This window comes from Corvus hawaiiensis, chromosome 12 (genome assembly GCF_020740725.1).
Source record: "Corvus hawaiiensis isolate bCorHaw1 chromosome 12, bCorHaw1.pri.cur, whole genome shotgun sequence".
Lineage (NCBI taxonomy): Eukaryota > Metazoa > Chordata > Aves > Passeriformes > Corvidae > Corvus > Corvus hawaiiensis.
In genome coordinates, this window is record NC_063224.1 from 9,712,937 (window position 1) to 9,733,887 (window position 20,951).

The 20,951-nt window shown below is 39.6% G+C and overlaps 1 protein-coding gene across 5 annotated transcripts in view; it reads left to right on the top strand.

Moving 5' to 3' along the window:
• SLC12A4 (solute carrier family 12 member 4) overlaps nt 1-20,951 on the top strand; it is a 46,704-nt gene that overhangs the window by 14,531 nt on the left and 11,222 nt on the right. For 3 of the 5 annotated variants that reach the window (XM_048316620.1, XM_048316621.1, XM_048316625.1), the window contains exons 2-12: nt 5,731-5,825; nt 7,130-7,261; nt 13,145-13,291; nt 13,852-13,906; nt 14,241-14,371; nt 14,805-15,046; nt 16,901-17,115; nt 18,037-18,201; nt 18,282-18,380; nt 19,990-20,047; nt 20,710-20,884. In XM_048316620.1, the coding sequence (XP_048172577.1) occupies nt 5,731-5,825; nt 7,130-7,261; nt 13,145-13,291; nt 13,852-13,906; nt 14,241-14,371; nt 14,805-15,046; nt 16,901-17,115; nt 18,037-18,201; nt 18,282-18,380; nt 19,990-20,047; nt 20,710-20,884 (1,514 nt within the window). Of the gene's footprint in view, nt 1-1,884; nt 2,341-5,730; nt 5,826-7,129; nt 7,262-13,144; nt 13,292-13,851; nt 13,907-14,240; nt 14,372-14,804; nt 15,047-16,900; nt 17,116-18,036; nt 18,202-18,281; nt 18,381-19,989; nt 20,048-20,709; nt 20,885-20,951 lie in introns of those variants that run through there. The other 2 variants (XM_048316623.1, XM_048316624.1) reach the window with 2 other exon arrangements.

Below are 20,951 nucleotides of genomic sequence, written 5' to 3' on the forward strand. Positions count from 1 at the left end.
AAATTGCCTGCTGTTTAGATTGCTCATATTAAGGGGAACCCACAGCAACTACTTGGGTATCAGCTCTGATTTCTAATCTTAGATTTCAGTGTTACCAGTAGACAAAATATTATAAGCATGAACGGTTTGTTTTTGTAATTAAAAAAAAAAAAAAGTCAGATCAAGTAATGTTCTCTGTGCATAAAAATGGCTCAGTTTGTGCCCGTAACTATCACAGGCTTTGTGGCCAGTAATACTTGTGAAATAGTGTCTGAGTGATAGCAAAACATGGTGTTAGCTGCTAGACAGGCTATTTCATCGCAGTGTTTGTTACTGTGGTGTACACAAAAGAGTCTCTACATGCATAGTACAATTGCAAGTGAGATATTAACTCTCATGCTGCTCCAGAAATTAAATTACATTGAGGGGAGGAGTGTTGGGCTGTCCTTTGAGCTGGTTTTCTAGGAAATATCTGCTGTTTGTTAATTATAAAGGGGTAAATAAACCAGCATGGTTCTTGGTTGAGCCAAGCATTTCAGTTCCAATTCCGACTTGTACTCTGATTCACACTGAAATTCTTTGAAGAAATTTAGTCCCTCACTCAAGACTCTTAACTCTTGGTACTTGAGGCAGGGAGGATTCTGGCAGCCCTGCATGCCATCCTCACATGTCACAGCAGTGTCTGGAGCTTTGTCCAGCTTTGCTGCCACCAGAGCGTGTCTGAGGCTGCGTTCCTCCTGAGATGCTGTGAGCCTCTGCCAGCTGGCATTAGCTCAGACATGATGTGCCTGTAGAAGCACAGTGGCAGAAGTTTCTTACCAAAGTTCAGCCCTCTTCAGAATTTGCTTTTTCTTTAATGTTTTAACCGTGCAGTAGCTTAAGTGGCATTGCTCTATTTGCTTTCCCTGTTATCTGTGTGGGCTGGTCAGGTTCTGTCCACCTGTGCCTTCAGCACGTCTTAACTTGCCAGCTAGCTAAAGTTTCCATTAGAAGTAGGGGAGCATCTCTGAGTTAGTCATGTCGTGATGCAAAAATCTGTAGTTTTTTAAAAGATGTACTAGTTTCCTCTTTACCTGAATGTGATGAAGTAGGGGAGTGGTGTTTTTTTGTAAGGGAGTTCAGAAACTGGCAGTAGAGGAGAACAAAACCTTGACAGGTCAAGTCATGCAACTGCTCTTGCCACCTTCTCAATGGTTATTTTAGTCTGGCTGAGTAGACCTTATCATTGTGAAGCTTCCTGGTCTTTTTACAATAGTCTCACTGTGCCTAATTGTTCAGCTTTCATTTATCCTCACTAATCTGTCTTTAGTTACTTTCATATATGTCTTTTGTTTGTAATTCTCTCTAAATTCTGGTTTTCATCCCTCAGTTACTAAAGAAAACACAATGGCTTGCACAAAAGAATTGCATTCAGCTTGCTCAAGCAGTGAAACTGTGTCTGTCTGGCCTAATCCTCCTTCAGAAGGAAAGCAGTAACATGAATACTGTCCTCCGTGTTCTTAATCCTTTTTTATTAATTTATTTTTTAAAAGTAAAGACAACATTAACCTTTTGGAGAAGAACAAAATAAAACCAGTCAGTAGAATATCTGCTGCAATTTAGTCACAGTGTTTTTTCTTGGCTATGAGGCAAAAGTTTGGACATCCATTTATTGCTTTTGTTCTGTTTCCTGAGCTTGTGTGATGGCATTGTGGGACTATGCGCACTTGAGGGTTTTAGATTTTGTTCCATGGATCATCTTTGATGTTTTAAGGAACTCAGGTGATCCACAGGATGAGGAATGTGTTCTATGGACCTGTGCCCATATTTGAGTAGGGGAGCTTCTAGAATGTTCAGGGAACTATGCTGGAGACGTTTAGATAAACTGTATAGTTGAAGCGGTGACTGCAAATAGAATTATCTGGTTTGGAAGAGAACTGGTAGCATTCAGAAATAAAATGCCTTAATTATCGAAAGATAATGAAGACTGAGAAGCAATGAAACAAGTGAAGGGGAAATATTAGCCTACTTGGAATACAGCTTGAATGCCTCAAAATTTGAGATTAATTAGGGACTAAGGCAAATAAATTATTCTCTATTGCAGAGTGTTTAGCTCCCTCTTTAAGAAATGTTCCTTGCAAAGCAATCTTGCATGATGAAAACTAACACCACATAGCTACTGGTCAGGACCAAAGACTTGATAACTAAGAATGTGGAGAACTGTGCGTATGTCACGGGATGGTGCTTGCCCAGGAGACTTCATGCTTCAGAATGTAAACTGTCCTCGGGTGAAGCTGGGGCAAGAATTCCCCAGAGTAGCTTTCCAAGGTCACATCTGCTCTCCTCCAAAACTGATGGAGATAACATGCTCTTCCCATGCAAGTAAGTCTCTTTGAAGCTGCTGCTATTGCTCATTGGCAGAGAGAATATACTGGACAATTTTTTTCTTGCAATGTAGTTTCTGTACTGTGCTGCAGTCTGGTCTGTTTTGTCGAAGTACAGTTGTGATTCTTGTTGAGGAAATGGTCATTTGCTGGAGGTTTTACTCCTGAAATGGAAACACAGTATGAGAAGAGAGAAAGTGAGAGAAATTATTTAGAACATGTCTGTAAAGTAGAGATTGCATTGAACATGCAGCAATGGTTGAAAGTGCTTTTTGACTGTCATTTAATTAGGTGTATTTAAGTTAGCAATGTAATAGTCTTGAGTTAGCACTCATCTCTGCAGCACCCTGTTCTGCTTATTGGTGAAGTGGAACTAGGATGTCATTGTAAAGAACTTGCATATAAACTTCCACTCCTTCACTTCCTGTTGAAAGCGTACGATGTTTGAGAGGGACTTTAAGGTGGCACTTCATTAGATCAGCAGGAAGGTTCACTTTTATTTTTGCATTGTCTGCAGTAATTCATATGTATGTTATTTCAGGATAATGGAGCTAGTGCTGTGAATGTGGTAAAAAGCCAGTTGTACTTCTCTATCATCTGAACCATCAAGAGGAAAATGTGCCCTAGCAATTGCAAAATCAATACTATATTTCCAGTCACTAGTTCTACTGAATTTTCTATTAAGTTTGGGCTTCCTGTGTGCAGGATGGTGTATAAAGCAAGCATGCCAAGGAGTCAAATTGGGAAGGAAAGTCTAAGGGAAAGGGTGTGAGTGATGCTTGAACTTGTAAATGGAAAATGAGAGAAAAGATGGACGCTCTTAGAGAGAGAAAGACGTCTTCTGAACAGACCAATTGTGAAAAATTGTCAGTGGTAAAATGAAGATGCATCTAAAAAATAGTATCAATTAAGTTGAAGATTCATCTTAAGTCACTGGTCTTTGTCAGACTCAGGGAGATGGTATGAAGTAATCTTTCTTAACTAAGGAGAGGTTATGTGGATTATGGTAACAAGAGCATTTTGAAAGAGCAAAGCAATTATCATCTTGCTTAAAAAAACGAGATTAAATGTATGACTGCATCTTGGCAACAGTGGGATTTGTACATAAAAAGGTTGAGAGTTTCTGTAAGCGTTACAAGTACAAGAACATCCATTATACTGACTTGACACAGTGATAAGGTTGGGTTCCTGATGGAAGAAGGAAAACTAAGAAAGCAAAGAATTGCTTTAAAAATCACGTGCTGATTAAACCCCTCCCACCCCACTCCCCCCAGCTGATATTTCAAACATTCAGTCACCAGAGCTAGTATATGTAGGATTTCCTATCTAGTATATAGGATTTCCTATATAGGGCATATAGGAATTGAGGAAACAAGCCAAGGTTGCTCATGACCTTGCTGTGTTTGGTAAGTGTAATGGTGAGAAGATACTGCAGAGACCAGAGCACTGAAGAATAGAGCAGACAGTATTTCTGTTGATGTCGTAATTTGCACCTTCATTTGTGTCAAACTTAATGAGTAAAGGTAATGGCAGATAATTCCATTTCCTCAGCAAAAACTGCAAATGTACTTTAACCGCAACAGGATGGGGGGACTGCAGCATGCACTGCAGCAAAATTGATCTGGTATATTCCAGTATAGGCATAACAAATACAGCAAGCAGGCAGTTTTTGCAGATTTTTACCTTTGCTGAAGTTGATAACCATTTGATTTTGAAGCTGTGTTGTTAAGCTTACTGATGTTTTCCTAGTAGTGTAAAAAATTCTACAATTACAGCAAAGTGAGCATCTCCTATGTGTGGGTGGGGTCAGCAGATAAGCTGAGCCCACTTGTTAAGGCAGCTGCTCATTAACATTTTGGGGTTAGTTGTCAGAGCTGTGAGAAAGGCAGTAGGTACATAAACACCGTAGGCAGCTCTTTTCATATATTTTTGGTCAGCTAAGTATTTACTTACAGAAGCTTAAAAATCCCTCTGTTCTTTGTGAATATTGTTTTTCCAACAGTTTTGTTCAAAGCACCTGTCAGCAATTTCCAGAAAGTTGTGCTGCTTTCCATGCATCCCTGCCCCTCAGTAAGAGTAGGACTGAACGTTCTCATAATTTTTTGGCTTATAACAATTACTTTTGTAACAGTGTGGTTTGTGCTGATGACTGTGTGTAGGGGAGGACTCTTCTCTTTGCCTGTTAGGTTCATTTTGTAAGTTGATTCAAATTTCAAAATGCAGAGATGTTTTCACTTGAATTTTATTCAGATAATTTAGTGTAGCCTTGTTGAATTGATTACCATAATCACTGAAAAGATGCACCAAAAAATCCAGCTGTTTAATCTCTCGCTTTTGGTGTATTCAGTGTACAATATTTTAACTTGCAGTATTTTCATTTGAGATAATAGTTTCTTTTTCTTTCATTTTTAATTTCTACAGTGGTTACTTTTGTAAATAGAAAAAAGTATTCCTTGGATTAATCCTTTCTTAAGGAGATGCTCTTGGAAATCATTCATTTGTACTGGCTGAGGGAGCAGGGAGTGAAGAGGTACAGGCAAAAGAAAACAATTTTTGTTTGTTGAGCAGAGGGTAATGGGAGACATAGGTCCAAGAACTTCTGAAGACAGAAATCAATTTAATCTTTTTTTTTTTTTTCTTCCCTCAGAGGTTGTTTTAAACTATAGTGCCCTTGGTTGTTTATTTTTTTTTTTTAGTACTACTTGCTCTACTGATCTTCCATGCTATCCTTTTTTAAACATTGTTCATTGCATATGTGAATGCTCTGGTTTTAATTTAAAAGTATAAAAGGAGCCTGACGAATGCACAGCCTTAAATATTCAAAACATTGTAAGGGTAAAATCATGATGAGGGTGTTGAATGTCTGGGATTAGTGGGCATAGTGAACAACAAACAGCATTTAAAAACTAAAAAGGTGCTTTGAGGGCTGTTTACCTGTATTGTCATTAGAGAAGCTAGTCTTTGAAGTGTTCAGTCTTACTAAATGTATCTGATTGGGTCGGACATACAGCTCAAAGGTTGCTGTTATCATTAGTAGGGATTTCTAAATGCAGAGGAACTGTCCTAGTGCTTGTCACTGTTCTGTGTAAGAAACAGTTACAGAAGTGAGCACTAGAGAGTAAAGGCACATACAGCATTGTAGCTGTGACCCCACTCGTAAATTTTACTTTGAGGTGACTTTTTATTCTATTTTAATGAAACAGAGGAGTAGAAATAGAAACAACTCTACCTTGAGAGTAACACCTTTGATATTGCTAGCATTATATAACTTGAGATACTAAAAAGAAACATATTCAATTAACCAAATGAGTTTATTCCCTATGGATTCATCAAGATTACAAAGTCTCATTCTCTGCTTATCAAAACCTGCTTCTTTTTTTCTTCGCAGGTCATGGCAACCATAAAGAAAACAGTCCTTTCCTGAACAGTTCAGAAGCTGGCAAGGGAGGTGATTACTATGACAGAAATCTGGCCTTGTTTGAGGTAATTTCTAGCTGTTTTTTATACTTCTGATGTGATTTGTGATCTTCCATGATGGGAGGGATTGAGCACATCTTTCTCCCCAATATGCCTTTTTGTGGGTGTCCATCTGTTGTCAGAGGTACCAGCAGGCAGAGAGATCCTGTGTGGTGGCAGAGCTCAGGTATGATGACCAGCTGGGTCTGTGAGGCAGAGGTATAACTCTGTGTAACTGTATCCACCTGGAAAAAAGGAGGGGCAGACACTCATGCTGGAGCCTTTTCCATAAGTGATGGCACAGGGCCACACCAGGTGTGCAGGCTCTTCTGTGGGACTAAGTAGAGGGAGTAGCATCCCAAAGGCCATGCTGCTGTGCTGAAAATCCCTCAACCCCTTTCTGGAAGGAATTGTAATCAGGTTTTTAAACATGTGAACTGCAGGTCAGATCAGAGGAAGGAATAAGAAAAGGGGTGCTTGGCTCATGGCATCCCTTAAGGATGACCCCATTTGGGGTCAGTTTCTGCATCATGTACAAAGCACATAATGCTACTGATCCCACCAGAAACTGTTCAAGGTGATACCTAAAGATATGATAAAGCTGCAGACAGTGAAATCTTTCTCATCTAGTTTTTATTTCCTGTGTGGAAGGTTGTTTCTCTATACCATGCATTCCTTATTGTGCTACAAGACATGCAAGACTTTTTAATTTCAAAGGGAAAGGGAATGATTTTGTTCTGGAGCTCTTTTTCTTCTCTCCCTTCTTGAGCTTTCAGAAACAGAAATTGGATGGGATGAGTATAAAGGTGGGAGGCCCTCCATACATGTGGTTTTTGGGAATTTTGTCTAGATCCACATGAATTAGATAACATAGTTTGAAAAACAGGAAAATTATCAGACTGCATACATGTCTAGAATTAGCAGAGTTTAATCACTAAATCTCTGATTTGTTTGGCAACTTGACCTTTTCAAAAGTGTATCTGTTGATGTAAGTTGATGTTAGACATGCATGCAAGGTACACATTCATTTTCTTACAGTTCCAAGGCTCTGACTTCTTTATTGCTGTAATTACACTTTTCAGCACCTAAGGAGAATGATTCATATGGTGCAGACATTTTGGCATAGCCTTTTCCTATCAGAGTTGCCCTCCTTTCAGAAAATTAAAACCTCTCATCAGTGGTTCAGGCACAGTGAAATACTCTGTCATTCCCTGGATGATTTTCCTGGTGTGTTCCCTGGTAGCCTCAGGCATGCCCAGGAAGGCATGATCCCAGCCACCCTTCAGAAATGCTGTGAACTGCAGAAGTTGACTTGTTGTCTTTTTCCACAGGAAGAACTTGATATACGACCAAAAGTGTCATCTCTGCTTGGCAAGTTGGTCAACTACACAAATCTTACTCAAGGTGTCAAGGAACATGAAGAAGCAGAAAGTACTGATGGATCAAAGAAGAAAGTATCAAAAGTAAGTAAAGATTCTCTCCATGGGCAACTGATGAATGGGATGATCCCCTATGTGATCTTTGGGGAGCTGGCCTCCTTTCTGATCTTTCTTAACCTCTCTCAGGAGCCACAACAGTGTTGCAAAGAAATGACATAGAACCTGTAGGGAACCAGCTGCTACCGGAGAAGATGTGGTGGTTAAAACTGTGCGCTACAGTGCAATTCCTTACACTCGGTGTGGATTTAGATAAGAAGGAGATAGGCTTTTAGTGGGATCCAAATTAAAACTAAACAGTCACCCAGCATTTTCCTAGTGCTGTTTTAGCTGCCCAGTGGTATCTGACACATCTCTAGAAGCCTGATAGGTAATGACACAAGGTTTGCAGGAGACAACACCTGTCTAGAGTGGTGGGTGGAGGTCAGATTGACACCCTGGGGCAGCTCAGGAGTCATTCTGGTGTCAGACACTTAGGCAACTGAATTCTGCCCCAAAGGATCTGCATTTAGATGGTTGGCCCATTTGGGCTGGCCTTGGAATGGCTGTAGCAGGTGAGGTTTGATTGTTGGTAGTTGATTTCTCTCAGGAGGGCAGTGCTTAACTGCTCCTTTCTCCTCTGGCAGTGCCGCAGGTGCTTTGGTTACTGCTGCACCTGCAAATGGTGTGGTTGCATTTTATGGCTTGCAGGCTTGTCAGTTTGCTTGCAAATTCTGTCAAAAGAAAGGTTTCCAAAAGATAGCACTTGAATTCTGCAGGTTTTATAGCACTGCCCTACAAAGTTTGAGCCATTTCAGAAAGAGATGGCAGTGATAATGTTGAAAACCAGCAGTGCTCTCAAGGAGCATGCATGTTACCCCAAGCTGAATGCCCTTACTCACACTCCAGTTCCTTACTCTGCAATTTTACACTGGGGATAACAAAGTTGTTTTGTCAATGTGAAGCTTAAAATTCAGTTTTATTTGAGACCACATGCACTAAAGTTCTGCAATATTGTGGTTAATGAGACATCATTACAGGACTGAGTTAAGGTTGTCTGGGTGAAGTAGCTGCATTCTGGTCCTATAAGCTGACATTGAAAACGTAATTTAAGCATTTTAATTATGATTTTCTTTTGTGTGGTACTTGTTACTGTATTAATGTCTAAGTCTTGTCCAAAGCTTTTACCTTCACATTACTAATAAAGAATGTCACCTGCATCTCTGTTTTAGCATGCTTTTGGTGGGAATAATGGCAGGCATCAGCTGTTAATATGGTATTATTGCATAATCTAAAATAATTTTCACCCTCTTGCTATCAGAAGCAGATTGATTAGTTCCCTAACAAAAGTAGAATGGTGAGGGATACAATAGATACAGTCCTTGTGATTTTGAGGAAGTTCTGATCACTTTTGCTGTTTATTTCCTTATTGATTGCCTGACCAGAGTACTAGGGTAAGATGCAGACCAATCTGGAAGCTTCTGTGATGGAAGAAGAATTGGGAGAATTTGGCAATGGGACTGTAATATACAGCTGGCTAAAGCAAATGTATATAAAATTTCACAAGGTAAAAATGGGGCAAATACCAGAAAACTGAGAACTTGTTTTCAGTCCCTGATGGAGTACCATGATTGTGTGGTCTTAATATTTCTACATCTAGGTGTGATTTATGCTTGCATATTTTCAAGCTGTTTGCAGCCATTAAAAAGGACTATTAACTTTATTAAAGCTTTGCTTCTGTGACAAAATGGAGTTCAGGTTTAATAACTGGGTTTTCCTGCATTATGTTTTCCCATGTCTCAAAAATGTGTGTTCACAGACTTCACAGATATTTTCTGTAGAGTGGGTTTGGTAACCTTTCCAAAAGTGACAGTATCATGCTGTATTAATATCTCAGTGTTTTCTGTGTAAACACTGCAGTTTCCTTAGGTGAACCTTTGTCTTCATGTCGGTCTCTGGGATAAATTACATCAGCTGCAATATTGTAACTGCAGGTTGAATTTCTTCTCCCTCTCTTGCCATGGGCAATATAAAATTTTAAACATCTTGCAGAATATAAGACGACTGAAAAACTTGGCCAATAATTACAACCATTAAACCCAGAAAATTCAAAAGCAGTAACTGGACAAGGGTATGGATTGAAGGTATTCAGAAACAGTGCAAATGGGATTCTTCTACATATTTGTTTTTAATGGTCTTTGAAGTATAAATCACTGTGCTGCTGTTACCTTATCTTTCCCATTTGAGCATGAGAACAGAAGTCTGGCAGTCCTCCAGCAGGTCTGTTTTAAGTGGTTAAACCACTGTTAACCCACCCGTTGTTGAGTGCTGCACTGAGAGTGCTCAGCTGGTGTGACAAAGAATAACCTGCCTGTCACTTGCTGGAACTGGCATCTCATAGGCAAGAGCTGGAGCAAGGCAGATGAGCAGCCTCTAGATCTGATATTCAAAAAGGAACTGAGGAAAGCAGTCCTTTCAGTAAGTGACTGTAATTCTCTTAGCAGGTAAGACACGTCTCTCACTGAGTACAGACATGCCAGACATGCCAGCCAAATCATATCCTTTCAAATCATTTCAGTGCAAGACATCTTAATATGAACATATTATCTTGTTTCAGCAACCCCACTAAATACTTTTGATAGTAGCATTCTGTGTTAGGTACAGGTCAGGTAAAATTGACACAACTCCAATGTAATATGGTAGAAATTGGATTGCTTATTCTTTTCTAAATACAGTCACAGTGCTATAGAAATATCCCCTTCTCATGATGGAAAAAAATTAGATAAACTGTTGTAGTTCATGTATCTTTAACAAGGCAATTCATTTCTGTGCTGCTGTCTGTCCTCATGCTATAGAGAACCGTGAGAGGTGTCATTGCTGATCAATGTCCCTGAGCCCTGCAGCCAAGTGCTTTAATAACCCATCACACTGGCACAATGGAAATAGTGTCCTTCAGACTCAGATCAATATTTACATAAATTATGTGTGCAGCTGATGAGAGTGAGCAGAAACATGATCTGCATCACTGAAATTGAGACTGTTTTCGAGATTTTTCTGTCCCTTCTTAGTTGTTCTAAAACAGTGTTCTTCAAAATGTCTCTCTTTTATTTCATTTGTGCAGCACAGGGTGTTACATTTTTTCATGTGGTTGCTATTGAGGCTGAACATAATAATACCCTTGTTTCAGGTCACATTCTGTTGAGACTTCAGCACTGGTTTAGTATCACTCAGTGATGATTAGATGCTATAAAAAAGGGTCAAGTCACTGCAGGTTATTGGTGTGTAGTGGTTAAATCTTTCTGTGGTCAAGATGGTTCAAGTAATATTTGTAGATCATTCTTTCTTGTATTTTCTTTTTCCACAGGGCTGAGAAAATCTAGACTAAGCTTATGCCTGAGATACACTTAGTAATACTGTGGCTTGAGTTTTGGCTGTGGGCAGACACTTGGGCATTTCCTAGGCTGCTCTGCTCTGCAGTGGTCTCACAAGTGTACAACTAATGCACAATTTCTCTTCCTCTGTGGTCAAAGTGAGCTTGTAACTTGATAGGCTTAGGAGGCCACTTAAGAGAGAGGGGGAGAAGATGATGGAACAGTGGAGCAAAGCTGCAGGGACCACATAGGTCAGAAGACAGGAAAGAGCTGAGCTAAAGTGGATTCTTGTGCAAAGAAAGCTGGTGTTGGCAGGTGTGTAAAGGGCAGGCTGAAATCTCACCTGCTTTCATGGTGTGTGGAGGACTGTCATGTGGAAAACACAGTAAGTGTGGTCCAGTTGCTTCTCCTGTGTAGAAGCAACAGGTTGGGCTTCTTTTCTTTTCCCAGATGGCAGTTTTGACAAACTCTTTGACTCCTTTATGCTAAGATACCCACATGTCTGATAAAATTCACTTGATGGGTTCAGAGATGTTGTGAGGGAGTGACTGATAGAAGAATGGTCAGATAGACAATGATAAAATTATGTGGAATGTGTCCTTGAGAGGCAAAGTGTGCATTAATGTGACAGTAGGAAGCCCCTGTGCTGGGCAAAATATGCCCAGTGCCTGGCAACATTATTTAGTCCTTTCTCAGTTTATGTTTTTGCAGTTAAAGACACAGTTAGAATCAAAAGTATCTAAACCTTCCCTTCCTTGAGGAAATAAGTACACTATAAACAATACTCCATGAAGATCCTCCTCAACTATAGCACTGAAATAACTCAGTAAAAAATCCTTACCTTGCCCTGATCAGGACACTTACGTAACAAGTGTCATTTTTGTTACTATCAGAAGACAACAATTCCTTTTGTCCTCATACATAATCCTGACAAAGCTGATCAGGTTAGATATTTAGGATGGTAATTTTTATAAAATGGCAGGTGATGGTTTAGGGAATTAAATTTTTTTTGGTACTGTGGCACTGGAACATATGAGGAACAGCTCTAGCCCCATGCTTGTAGGTCTCATAGGGTAGCTCCACTGCAAACCCTCAGCACATGGTTCTGTTGCTCACTTTCCTTCAGGAGGTCCACCTGAGCTGTAGTGTGTATGAACAAAGTCTGGTTGATCTGTTTCAGCTTTAGTCACACAAGGAATTCAAAGCTGACTTCAGAAAACTCAGTCAGCAACTCCTGGCACTTCTAACAAAGAAAGGTTCAGATCATGTTCTTGGGCACAGTTTTGTTTCATGTCTGGCGGGGCAGGTTTCTAGTGCAGATGAGGAAATTCTGGATTGTAACATGTAATTGCAAGTTGAAGCACTAAATTCTTTGTTTGCTTTTGACCTGGAGATCTTATAAACATGTGATTCTTTAAGGATTTTGCTTTGTGTGTTGAAGTACACTCTTGAATTACCTTATGTAAAGTTTTTGGCAGACATTTTGTTGCTTGCCTTAAGTGCTGTTGCTTTGGGTTCATGACTTAATTTGTCTATAAAGATGCTATTTATTTTTGCATCTAGTTAATGCTGTGTGGAGTCAAATTTGAACAAGTTTTGTCACCTCCCTTTAATATCCTTCTCATTTGAATGATTGTTCAAGGGCTTCTTTAAATGCTGTCTATCTAATGTGTTTTGGAATTTATGTTTATTTATAGAAGGGAGTATGAAAAGGGATGAGCCTTTCAGAAGTGACACTCTATTCCTCCTGTGTTTTAGAATTCAGTATAATTTTAAATGCAAAAGGAAATCTCAGAAAGCAGAAGCAATGAAATGTCTTGGCAGGAAACCACAGAGATTTGGGACTCCGAAATGGTGCTGGTGCCAGGTGTGCCAATGCAACAAACATTTTTATATTCTTTGGAATAAAACCCTTCCCAGTGGCACTTTGATGCCATTATTTTGGATACTTATTCTGCAGGATGCTATGCTGAAGGCCAGTCGTGCAGTTCCTGTGAAATCACGCAACTTGTGTTTTCTCAGTTGCTGTCAAAAGTAATTCAGAGTCTGATGCTGACATTGAACTTAAGAAAGGGTAGAACCATTAGTTTTACATGGAATATATAAAATGGAATAAAATACATCATGTGTCCAGATTGCTTCCAAATCTTTTCTAGTTGTAACATGACAAAAGTAGGTTTTCCTTGAAACTAAATCTTGAACTCCGGGCAGTAGGGTAAGGTTCTGTCTTACTTGCGGTCTGCAGCACTCGACACATTTCATACTGGAAACTCTATGGATCTAAAAAAAACCAAATAAATATATCTCCTGTTGTTAGTAGTCAGTGTTAAATACTGAGGATAATTACTTCAATATATGACAGGATCAGCATTTTGTTCAGAAATTCATGGTTTTGGAGTTTGTTGTGTTTTGTGGAAGTCCAGCACAACAGTATTTGGATGTGTCTACCTTATGTTTCCCAGGTTTCTACCATTTAAAAAACTGAACTTTAAGGCTTTTTTGGCTATCTCTGCTCTGAATAATTTCAGTTAATGAATATCAACTTTTTTTTTTTTTCCAGTCACCCAGCATGGGCACCCTGATGGGGGTATATTTGCCATGCATGCAGAATATCTTCGGGGTTATTCTCTTTCTTCGGCTGACTTGGATGGTGGGAATGGCTGGAGTTCTTCAGTCCTTCCTGATTGTATTGCTTTGCTGCTGTTGTGTAAGTATAATGCATGTGACATAACCTCTGTGAAACTACTGAGAGGCAGAATTGTAGGTGCTTGTATAAAGAAAAGTCACATTTATGCCAGACACCTCTGTCATGTTTGTAGCTGCGGGATTTTTTTTAACTTTTTTTTTTTTACTGTTACTTCTAAACTGACAAACTGTATCTACTGTAAGTATAGTCTTATAAAGAGTGTCTGTTTAGCAAATAGCTGTTTTCCATGCCTGCCCCGTGTGAGGCCTGCCTGCTTTGCTGGACCAGCCTTTGTTGGAATTGTAGCTCTGCAGATGGAGGGACACCTGCCTTCTCTTATCTTGTTTTGTCTGCAGACACCCATTGTTTGACCTGATAAAGCAGGGGCCATCTCGAACAGAAGTCTCAATGGCTCAGTGATTAAATTCCTGCTGTCCTTGTTTTCTTTTAGATAATGACAGACAGAATAAATAGAAATACTGTATCATATATGCAGTGGCAGCTTTATTTTATCAAGATAATAAGTTATGTTTTAAAAAGTGTTATTGACACAATTGCTTCCTTTTCCCTGTTTTCCCCAGACTATGTTGACAACCATATCAATGAGTGCAATTGCCACAAATGGTGTTGTTCCAGGTAAGTGTAGTTAGTAAGTGTCTCAGTTGTGTTAAAAATATAAAAAAACCCAAAACCTAATTTGCTATAAACTGTTAACATGATTTTATTCCAGAGAGATTTGCTTAATCCAGAATACAAAGCCTGAATTAATATCTAGTATTTCTTCTTAGTATCTATCAGGTTAAAGATCAATTTATTTGGTTTTTACCCCTGTGCCAATAAAAAAAGATACTTCAGTTGAACCTCAAAATAGCAGATGCACTGTATGTAATTCTGTTGTATTCTTTTTGTGAATATTTAAAATTTTATAGCAAGAAATTATAATTTTACTCTCACTTTTCTTGTTTCACAGCTGGTGGCTCCTATTTCATGATATCTAGATCATTGGGCCCAGAATTTGGTGGAGCTGTAGGGCTGTGTTTTTACTTGGGAACAACATTTGCAGGAGCCATGTATATCCTTGGTGCCATTGAGATTTTATTGGTGAGTAATACCAGAGTAATCCTGCTTTGAAGACAAATAACATATAGAAAGTGCCCCAGTATTCTTGTCCCATATTTGCATACACATTTACAGGAAGAGACTGGCAGGTCTCCGGTTCCTTGGTGTCCAATTCTTTACCACTAGTGCTTCCCTTTGGAAGCTGCATGCTCTTGAGTATCCAGACTGGGAGCTCTTCTGACAGATGAAAGTGTGACTTAATCCAAGACACATGTTCCATCTTTGATAAAGTTGGCTCAGTTGTACTGCTGACATAGAAAGGGCTGTTATCTCTTGACTCTTCCTGTAAAAGATTCCCAGTGAAGAGCATGTTGTGGAATGGAAATGGATTTACATTTCTAGTATAGGTATATGATTCCAGACAGAGTTCTGTGCTGGTGTTCCTCCAACTCACTTTTGCTTTCTCTTCTTTCAGACATATATTGTGCCACAAGCAGCAATTTTTCATCCATCTGGTGCCCATGATGCATCCAGTGCCATGCTGAACAACATGAGGGTGTATGGCACTGTATTCCTAATTCTGATGGCAGTGGTGGTGTTCGTAGGTGTGAAGTATGTGAACAAATTTGCTTCGCTCTTCTTGGCCTGCGTAGTAATATCCATCCTGTCCATTTATGCTGGAGCTATTAAGTCCATCTTTGATCCACCTGAATTTCCGTGAGTAATATTTCTGGATGTGGGTTATAGCTTTGCCTGTGGGTCTGGAAGCTGGGGTATCATGTAGGTTACTTAGAACTTGTGCCTGATACATTGTTGAAGATACCTTTTTTTGTGAACTACTTCCAATATTTTTAGCTGTGTATAATGACAGTGAGCAGAGCTCATGGAAGAGAAGTTTCTTAGGCTAAAATGAACACACGATTGCACGTTTTAAACTGTTTGGTAGAAGGAAGTCTCATGAGGCTGATGGAAGCTGACACTGCTCTGCTTCCTGCAGAGACAATCCAGTCTCTTGGCCCGCGGCTGTTCAGATTTGAGTGACAGTGTTGCTGGGTTACTTGTGGCAGTTCTTAGGGTGCAGTTTGGCAGGTCCCTTTTCCCCAGGCCAGTCAGACACAGCACACTGCCTTCATGGTTGGAAATTCATGGTTTGGTCAGCTCCTTGCTGAGAAACTGGGCAGGTCTTGGGAGTGTGATGTGGGGCCATGCTGAGGCTCCAGAAAAACTTCCCCCGCTCTGTGAGGAGCCTGCTCTGGACCCAACACATGCTCCTTGGCATGTTGGCTGCTAAACATGAAATCAGCTTCTTGAACCTGGAGCTGGAGCAGCAATAATGTGGATGCATGTGTTTTACCAGGAATGCAAACTGTATTTTCTGATACTGCTGAAAAGAGATGAATGGAATGGAAATAGAGGAGTTGGATCTGCATAATTATTCACATCTTGAAATGCTTTGACCATAACTAAGTACTTGCAGCCCTCAAGTCTTCCCTTTGGATATTTAAGGCCCAGTGATTATAACGTTTTAGAACAGCGAAGGTTTACAGCAGTAAAAATAAAACAATGTCTCTGCATCCCCCTCATTATCTCTTAGATTGTTCTTGAATGTTTTCTCTATCTTTCTTCTTGGACTGTATTCCTCCTTTTTTTTTTTTCCCCTGAAGTAACAAGATAGTGTATTTATTTTTAATTTTGTAAGGGAAGGCTTCTTGGAAGCTACAGTTCACAGGCCTGCAAACCATGCAAAAATGGCCCTGTGTTTTCCATTTTCCTGTTTTCAGTGATCAATAAGACCTGTGAAACAATTAAAATGGAATTAAAATTAAAATGGAAGAAACTCTTTTCCTGTGGGTGTTTTCTGACAGTGGGAAGAAAAGCTGAGTGAACTTTAAGTAGCAGGGAGCTGTTACATTAGATCACTGTCTTGTGGAATTGTCTTTGGACAAGTGGATTAAAAATTTTTCAGTGCTGGACTAAGTGATGTTTGTGGTTAGACAAAACGCAACAGGCAGTGGAGGATTTTAGCAATTAAGCACAGTATCTTCTGATAAGAAGAATCTTTCCTTATTTTGATTTTAATATATGTTCCTAATTCTGAATCTAAAATGTCAGGGGTCATTCAAGTGTTGCGATATAGAAACTGAGTTAATGAGATTCCAAATATCTTTGGATATTCTAAGTATCCAGTAATTTAAATTCTAGTACTCTTCACATTTCTTCCACTCCAGTAGTTCTGTTTAATAAAAAAACCCGAAACAACCCCAAACAACAAAAAACACAAAAAGTGTCCTAATTGATCCCTTTCATTGTTTAAGATAAATCAATCAAATTCCATAAATCACATTGACGTGGCTCTTTATACCTCTCCCTAAAAGTAGCTTTATACTTGTGGCCCTTAAAAGGAGCATATACAGTCTTTGTCATGCTACCACCATCCTTTTGAAGGTGAGAAATTATGTAGCAAACTAGAGCCACTTGAAGTTTCCACATGATGTAAAAGAATAAGTATGGGCAATATGTTCATTTTCCCAGTAACATCCAATAACACTGGTGTTCATGTTTCCCTTCCAGGATTTGCATGTTGGGCAACAGGACTCTGTCAAGAGATCACTTTGATGTTTGTGCCAAAACTGTAGTTAAGGATAACATAACTGTGGCCTCTAAGCTTTGGGAGCTCTTCTGCCACAGCACAAACTTAACCACTGAACACTGTGATGAATATTTCCTAATGAACAATGTCTCGGAGATAGCAGGAATTCCAGGAGCTGCTAGTGGCATTTTAATAGGTATGGTAGAACATTTTTTTTTCCCTTTAAGAGGAGGCATGCTGAGCAGCTGAAATGGGTCAAACTCTTCCCTGCTGATTAAGAAAGAGGGACTGAAGAAACATAATTACAGTGAAGAAAATTATCTTCAATAAAGAAAGTCAAGTCTTACGACCTTTCAAAAGAGGAGATGGCACTTTTGTCCTGATACAGCACTTGTCTGCTGTAAAATTGATTCGATTTCCTTTATTCATCTCATAATTTCAGCATGAAGTCAGCTGTAATTATGAGTTATACTAAGATTAATAAATTATTAAAATTTTTCAGAACTCTGTAGTGACAGCTCTCCACTTTAGACAGGTTAAGATTATGCCCTGAAAGAAGAGTACTTGTATAGAAACAGCGTGTCTCCTTCTTTGCCCACTCCTGAATAAAGCATAATTGAAAAGTGTTCGTTATTGAAAGGAACACCTGAGCAGCTGCTTTGTGCAGGTGCTGAGTCCTGAGGGTTCCCATTTTCTCAGAAACCAGCAGTCTAGTTTCTAAGATTACAAGAAGACTCAGCATTTGTTAGTGAAATTTCAAATGCCAAACATATAATTCTGTAATTCTTCACTGACTGAAGAATAAACCCATTTCTGTCTAGAAAACTGGTCAATATTGCTGCTTTGGATTCTCTGAGCTACTGTGTGGTATGGTGGCTCATAAAAATACTCGGTGTATTTCCTTGGGTTGAAATGGGTATGAGGTTAAAAGAATGTTACATTTAGTAATAATGAAGGGTAAGTTGCTTAGACTTCTGTAGGTTATTGATACGTATTTGTGGTTTTGTGTTGATCACTGAACTGCATTTGTAATCCTCAGCTGTAAACCAGTTATAATGAGAACGGGTTTGAACTGAAACATGCTTTTCTTTTCTGTGGTGTGACGATAACCTTGAAGACAACTTATGGAGCAACTATTTGGAGAAAGGAGAGATACTGGAGAGAGCACATCAGCCCTCTGTGGATGCAGCAAGCCAGAAGAACAACCTGCACCTGTATGTGCTGTCAGATATCTCCACGTCGTTCATGGTGCTGGTTGGCATCTTCTTCCCTTCAGTGACTGGTGAGAATGCTGGTGTGAGGGGGCTTCTTCGGGCTCTGAGCTTCCTCCCACCCTGTGATCTTACCAAAATGTACTTTCAGGTATCATGGCTGGTTCAAACAGGTCAGGGGACCTCAAAGATGCACAGAAGTCCATCCCTGTTGGAACAATTCTCGCCATTGTCACCACATCACTAGTCTGTATCCTTTTAAAATTACTGGAGTCCTGGTACATTGTATCTGATTTGTGGAGCTGCTTTCAGGTCACCAAATTGTCAGTGCAAGTATGATTGGCCAGTGGGGAAAAAAAAACCAAACAGTACAACATCAGTCCTTGAGCTGAAAGAAACAACTTTAATTATTATCCTGTTATTTTCCATCCCCCTTTTTGTGGGTTCTGTTCTGCATTCCCATTGCTGTTCTTTGCTACACAGTGATCTATAGCTTTTCAGGCTGGTGGTGTACTTGGAGATTTTTGGGATTTTTTAGGTTGCAGTGAAACATTAAGATGAGGGGAGGCTTTAATGGGAGAGTTCATAAATTTCAGTTCCTTTTTTTAAAAAAATAGCCTTTTTTTGGAATGACTTTAAGGAGTATAGGTTTTCTTGAACATTTTAGGACAAGATAAACTGGAGTCAGAAATTTGACTAAATGTTCCCAAGTGTTTTTTCAGCTCTTCAGGGCTTAGGATGACAGGAGCTTTGCTTAGGAGAGACTGTATTCATCTCTGCTCTCCTGCTAAAGAAGAGATGAGCCAAGATCTTTCAGCTTTATCTAGCTCTTGGTGTCCTAAAGGACAATTTATCAACAAAGAAGATTAAAAAAAAGTCAAAAGAGCTTTCTGAATCAGACTCACCCCAAGGGCAGCTGGCCAAGATGGTGACTCTCCTGCAAATTCTGCTGTTTCATTCCTGTTTTTTTGCCAAAACTTGCCAAGCTGTAAATCAGGATCCCAGCTCGCTTGTCTCAGCTCTTTAGGAGCACAGCCTTTCCCAGCTGTCACTTTGGGAACTGACCCTGTACCAAGAAGTCAGCATTTCCTGTGGACATAATAAATATTAACACAGGTCACAGCCAATAACCCCCAGCTCCACTGGCAGCTCGGGCCTCACTCAGTGGGTAACTGAATGTGTCCATGTTCATACGCCACCCTGGGGGAGGCTGACACTGTCACTTCTAGGAGCAATGTTTCTCCTTTTGTTGCAGTTTGTAACTTATAGTTGCATTTCAGGGGTAGAATTCAAGATTTAACCATTTGTATGAACTTAATTTACAAAATCAAAAACATCACTGGAATGCCAGATCCAAAAAGCCTGAGGTGTCTTGTACTCCCCAATGCAGAAGGCAGTACATTTTAATAACAAACCTGATAGCCAAAGACTTACTGGTGATGTAAATGCCAGCTGAGACTACAAAAAAAGGAATGTGCAAAGTAATGGTTTGCCATATGTTCAAAATATCTTCAGACACAGGAGAAGGAGAGAGAAAAGAAAGATTTTTAACATCAGCTTCTGTACTAGCAGAAGATTAAATTGACATTTTAGTGTAAAAATGCTTCATTTGATTTTGTCACCTTTATCATAACATTTAAATCTGTCTTTTCTAAAAACTGAAACTTAGAAGAACTTTTTCTCTGTAACATTAGAAGGTATATGTGAGCATGAGACATTAATCTACTTGCCAGCTTTACCACATACTTGTGGAGGTGCTGGAGTGCAAATGCCACGGGATGGAGGCACATACTGTCCTTTACACAATACTTTCGTCTGCCTAAATAAATTCTGCTTCCTTAGCATGCTCCGTCCTCCAGACTTCAGTTGTGTGTTATTATTTGGAGCCTGCATAGAAGGTGTTGTCCTGAGAGATAAGTAAGTTTTACTGCTTTAATGCTCTCCTTTGTTTTTCTTTTTTTTTTTTTGTAGTGTAGGTTGTGTTCTTGCCCATCTTGTCTGCCTGCCCCACTCCTTCCCTTGTTGGTTTTTTTGTTTTGTTTTGGGGTGGGTTTTTTTGTTGTTTTGGTTTGTTTTTTGTGTGGGTGTTTTAGTTGGTTGGTTGGTTTTTAATTTTTACCTCTGGGTGCCTTTTAAACCATATTTGTATGTAAATTGTAAACAGTGTTTTTGGAAACTTCTTGTATTCAATCTGATATTTTCTGACATGGCACCTTCAGATTTTCCATCCCATGTCTTAATTCTCACATTTTTTTGCTGATAGTGAGAAATAATGCTGTGATAGTTAATACAAGAATTTTAAAATACATATAATGAAAGAAAGTTTTTGAATTGTTGAAATCAAGCTACAGGCACTTTCTATCTGTATATCAGAAGTAACTCAGATTGTTTGCTACTTCCTGTGTCTCCTAGTTAAGAACATAATATAGTATTATTAATAATATAGGGTAGTATATGAAAAATATGGTATTACTAATAACAGTGTATAAATGACATGTTAAAACTCACCCCAAAACCCCAAACATGAGTCTCAAAATAGTCCTTAGAATATGAATGCCTGGGTGTGCTCCTGCCTGCAGGTACGGCGACGCGGTGAACAAGAACTTGGTGGTGGGCACCCTGTCGTGGCCCTCGCCGTGGGTCATCGTCATAGGGTCCTTCTTCTCCACCTGTGGGGCGGGTTTGCAGAGCCTCACCGGGGCCCCCCGGCTGCTGCAGGCCATAGCCAAGGACAACATCATCCCTTTCCTCTGGGTTCGTACGCCTTAAAAGGCTTTCTGCTCATACTGCCTAGCCAGCTATCTGACTTCGTGCTCTCGGA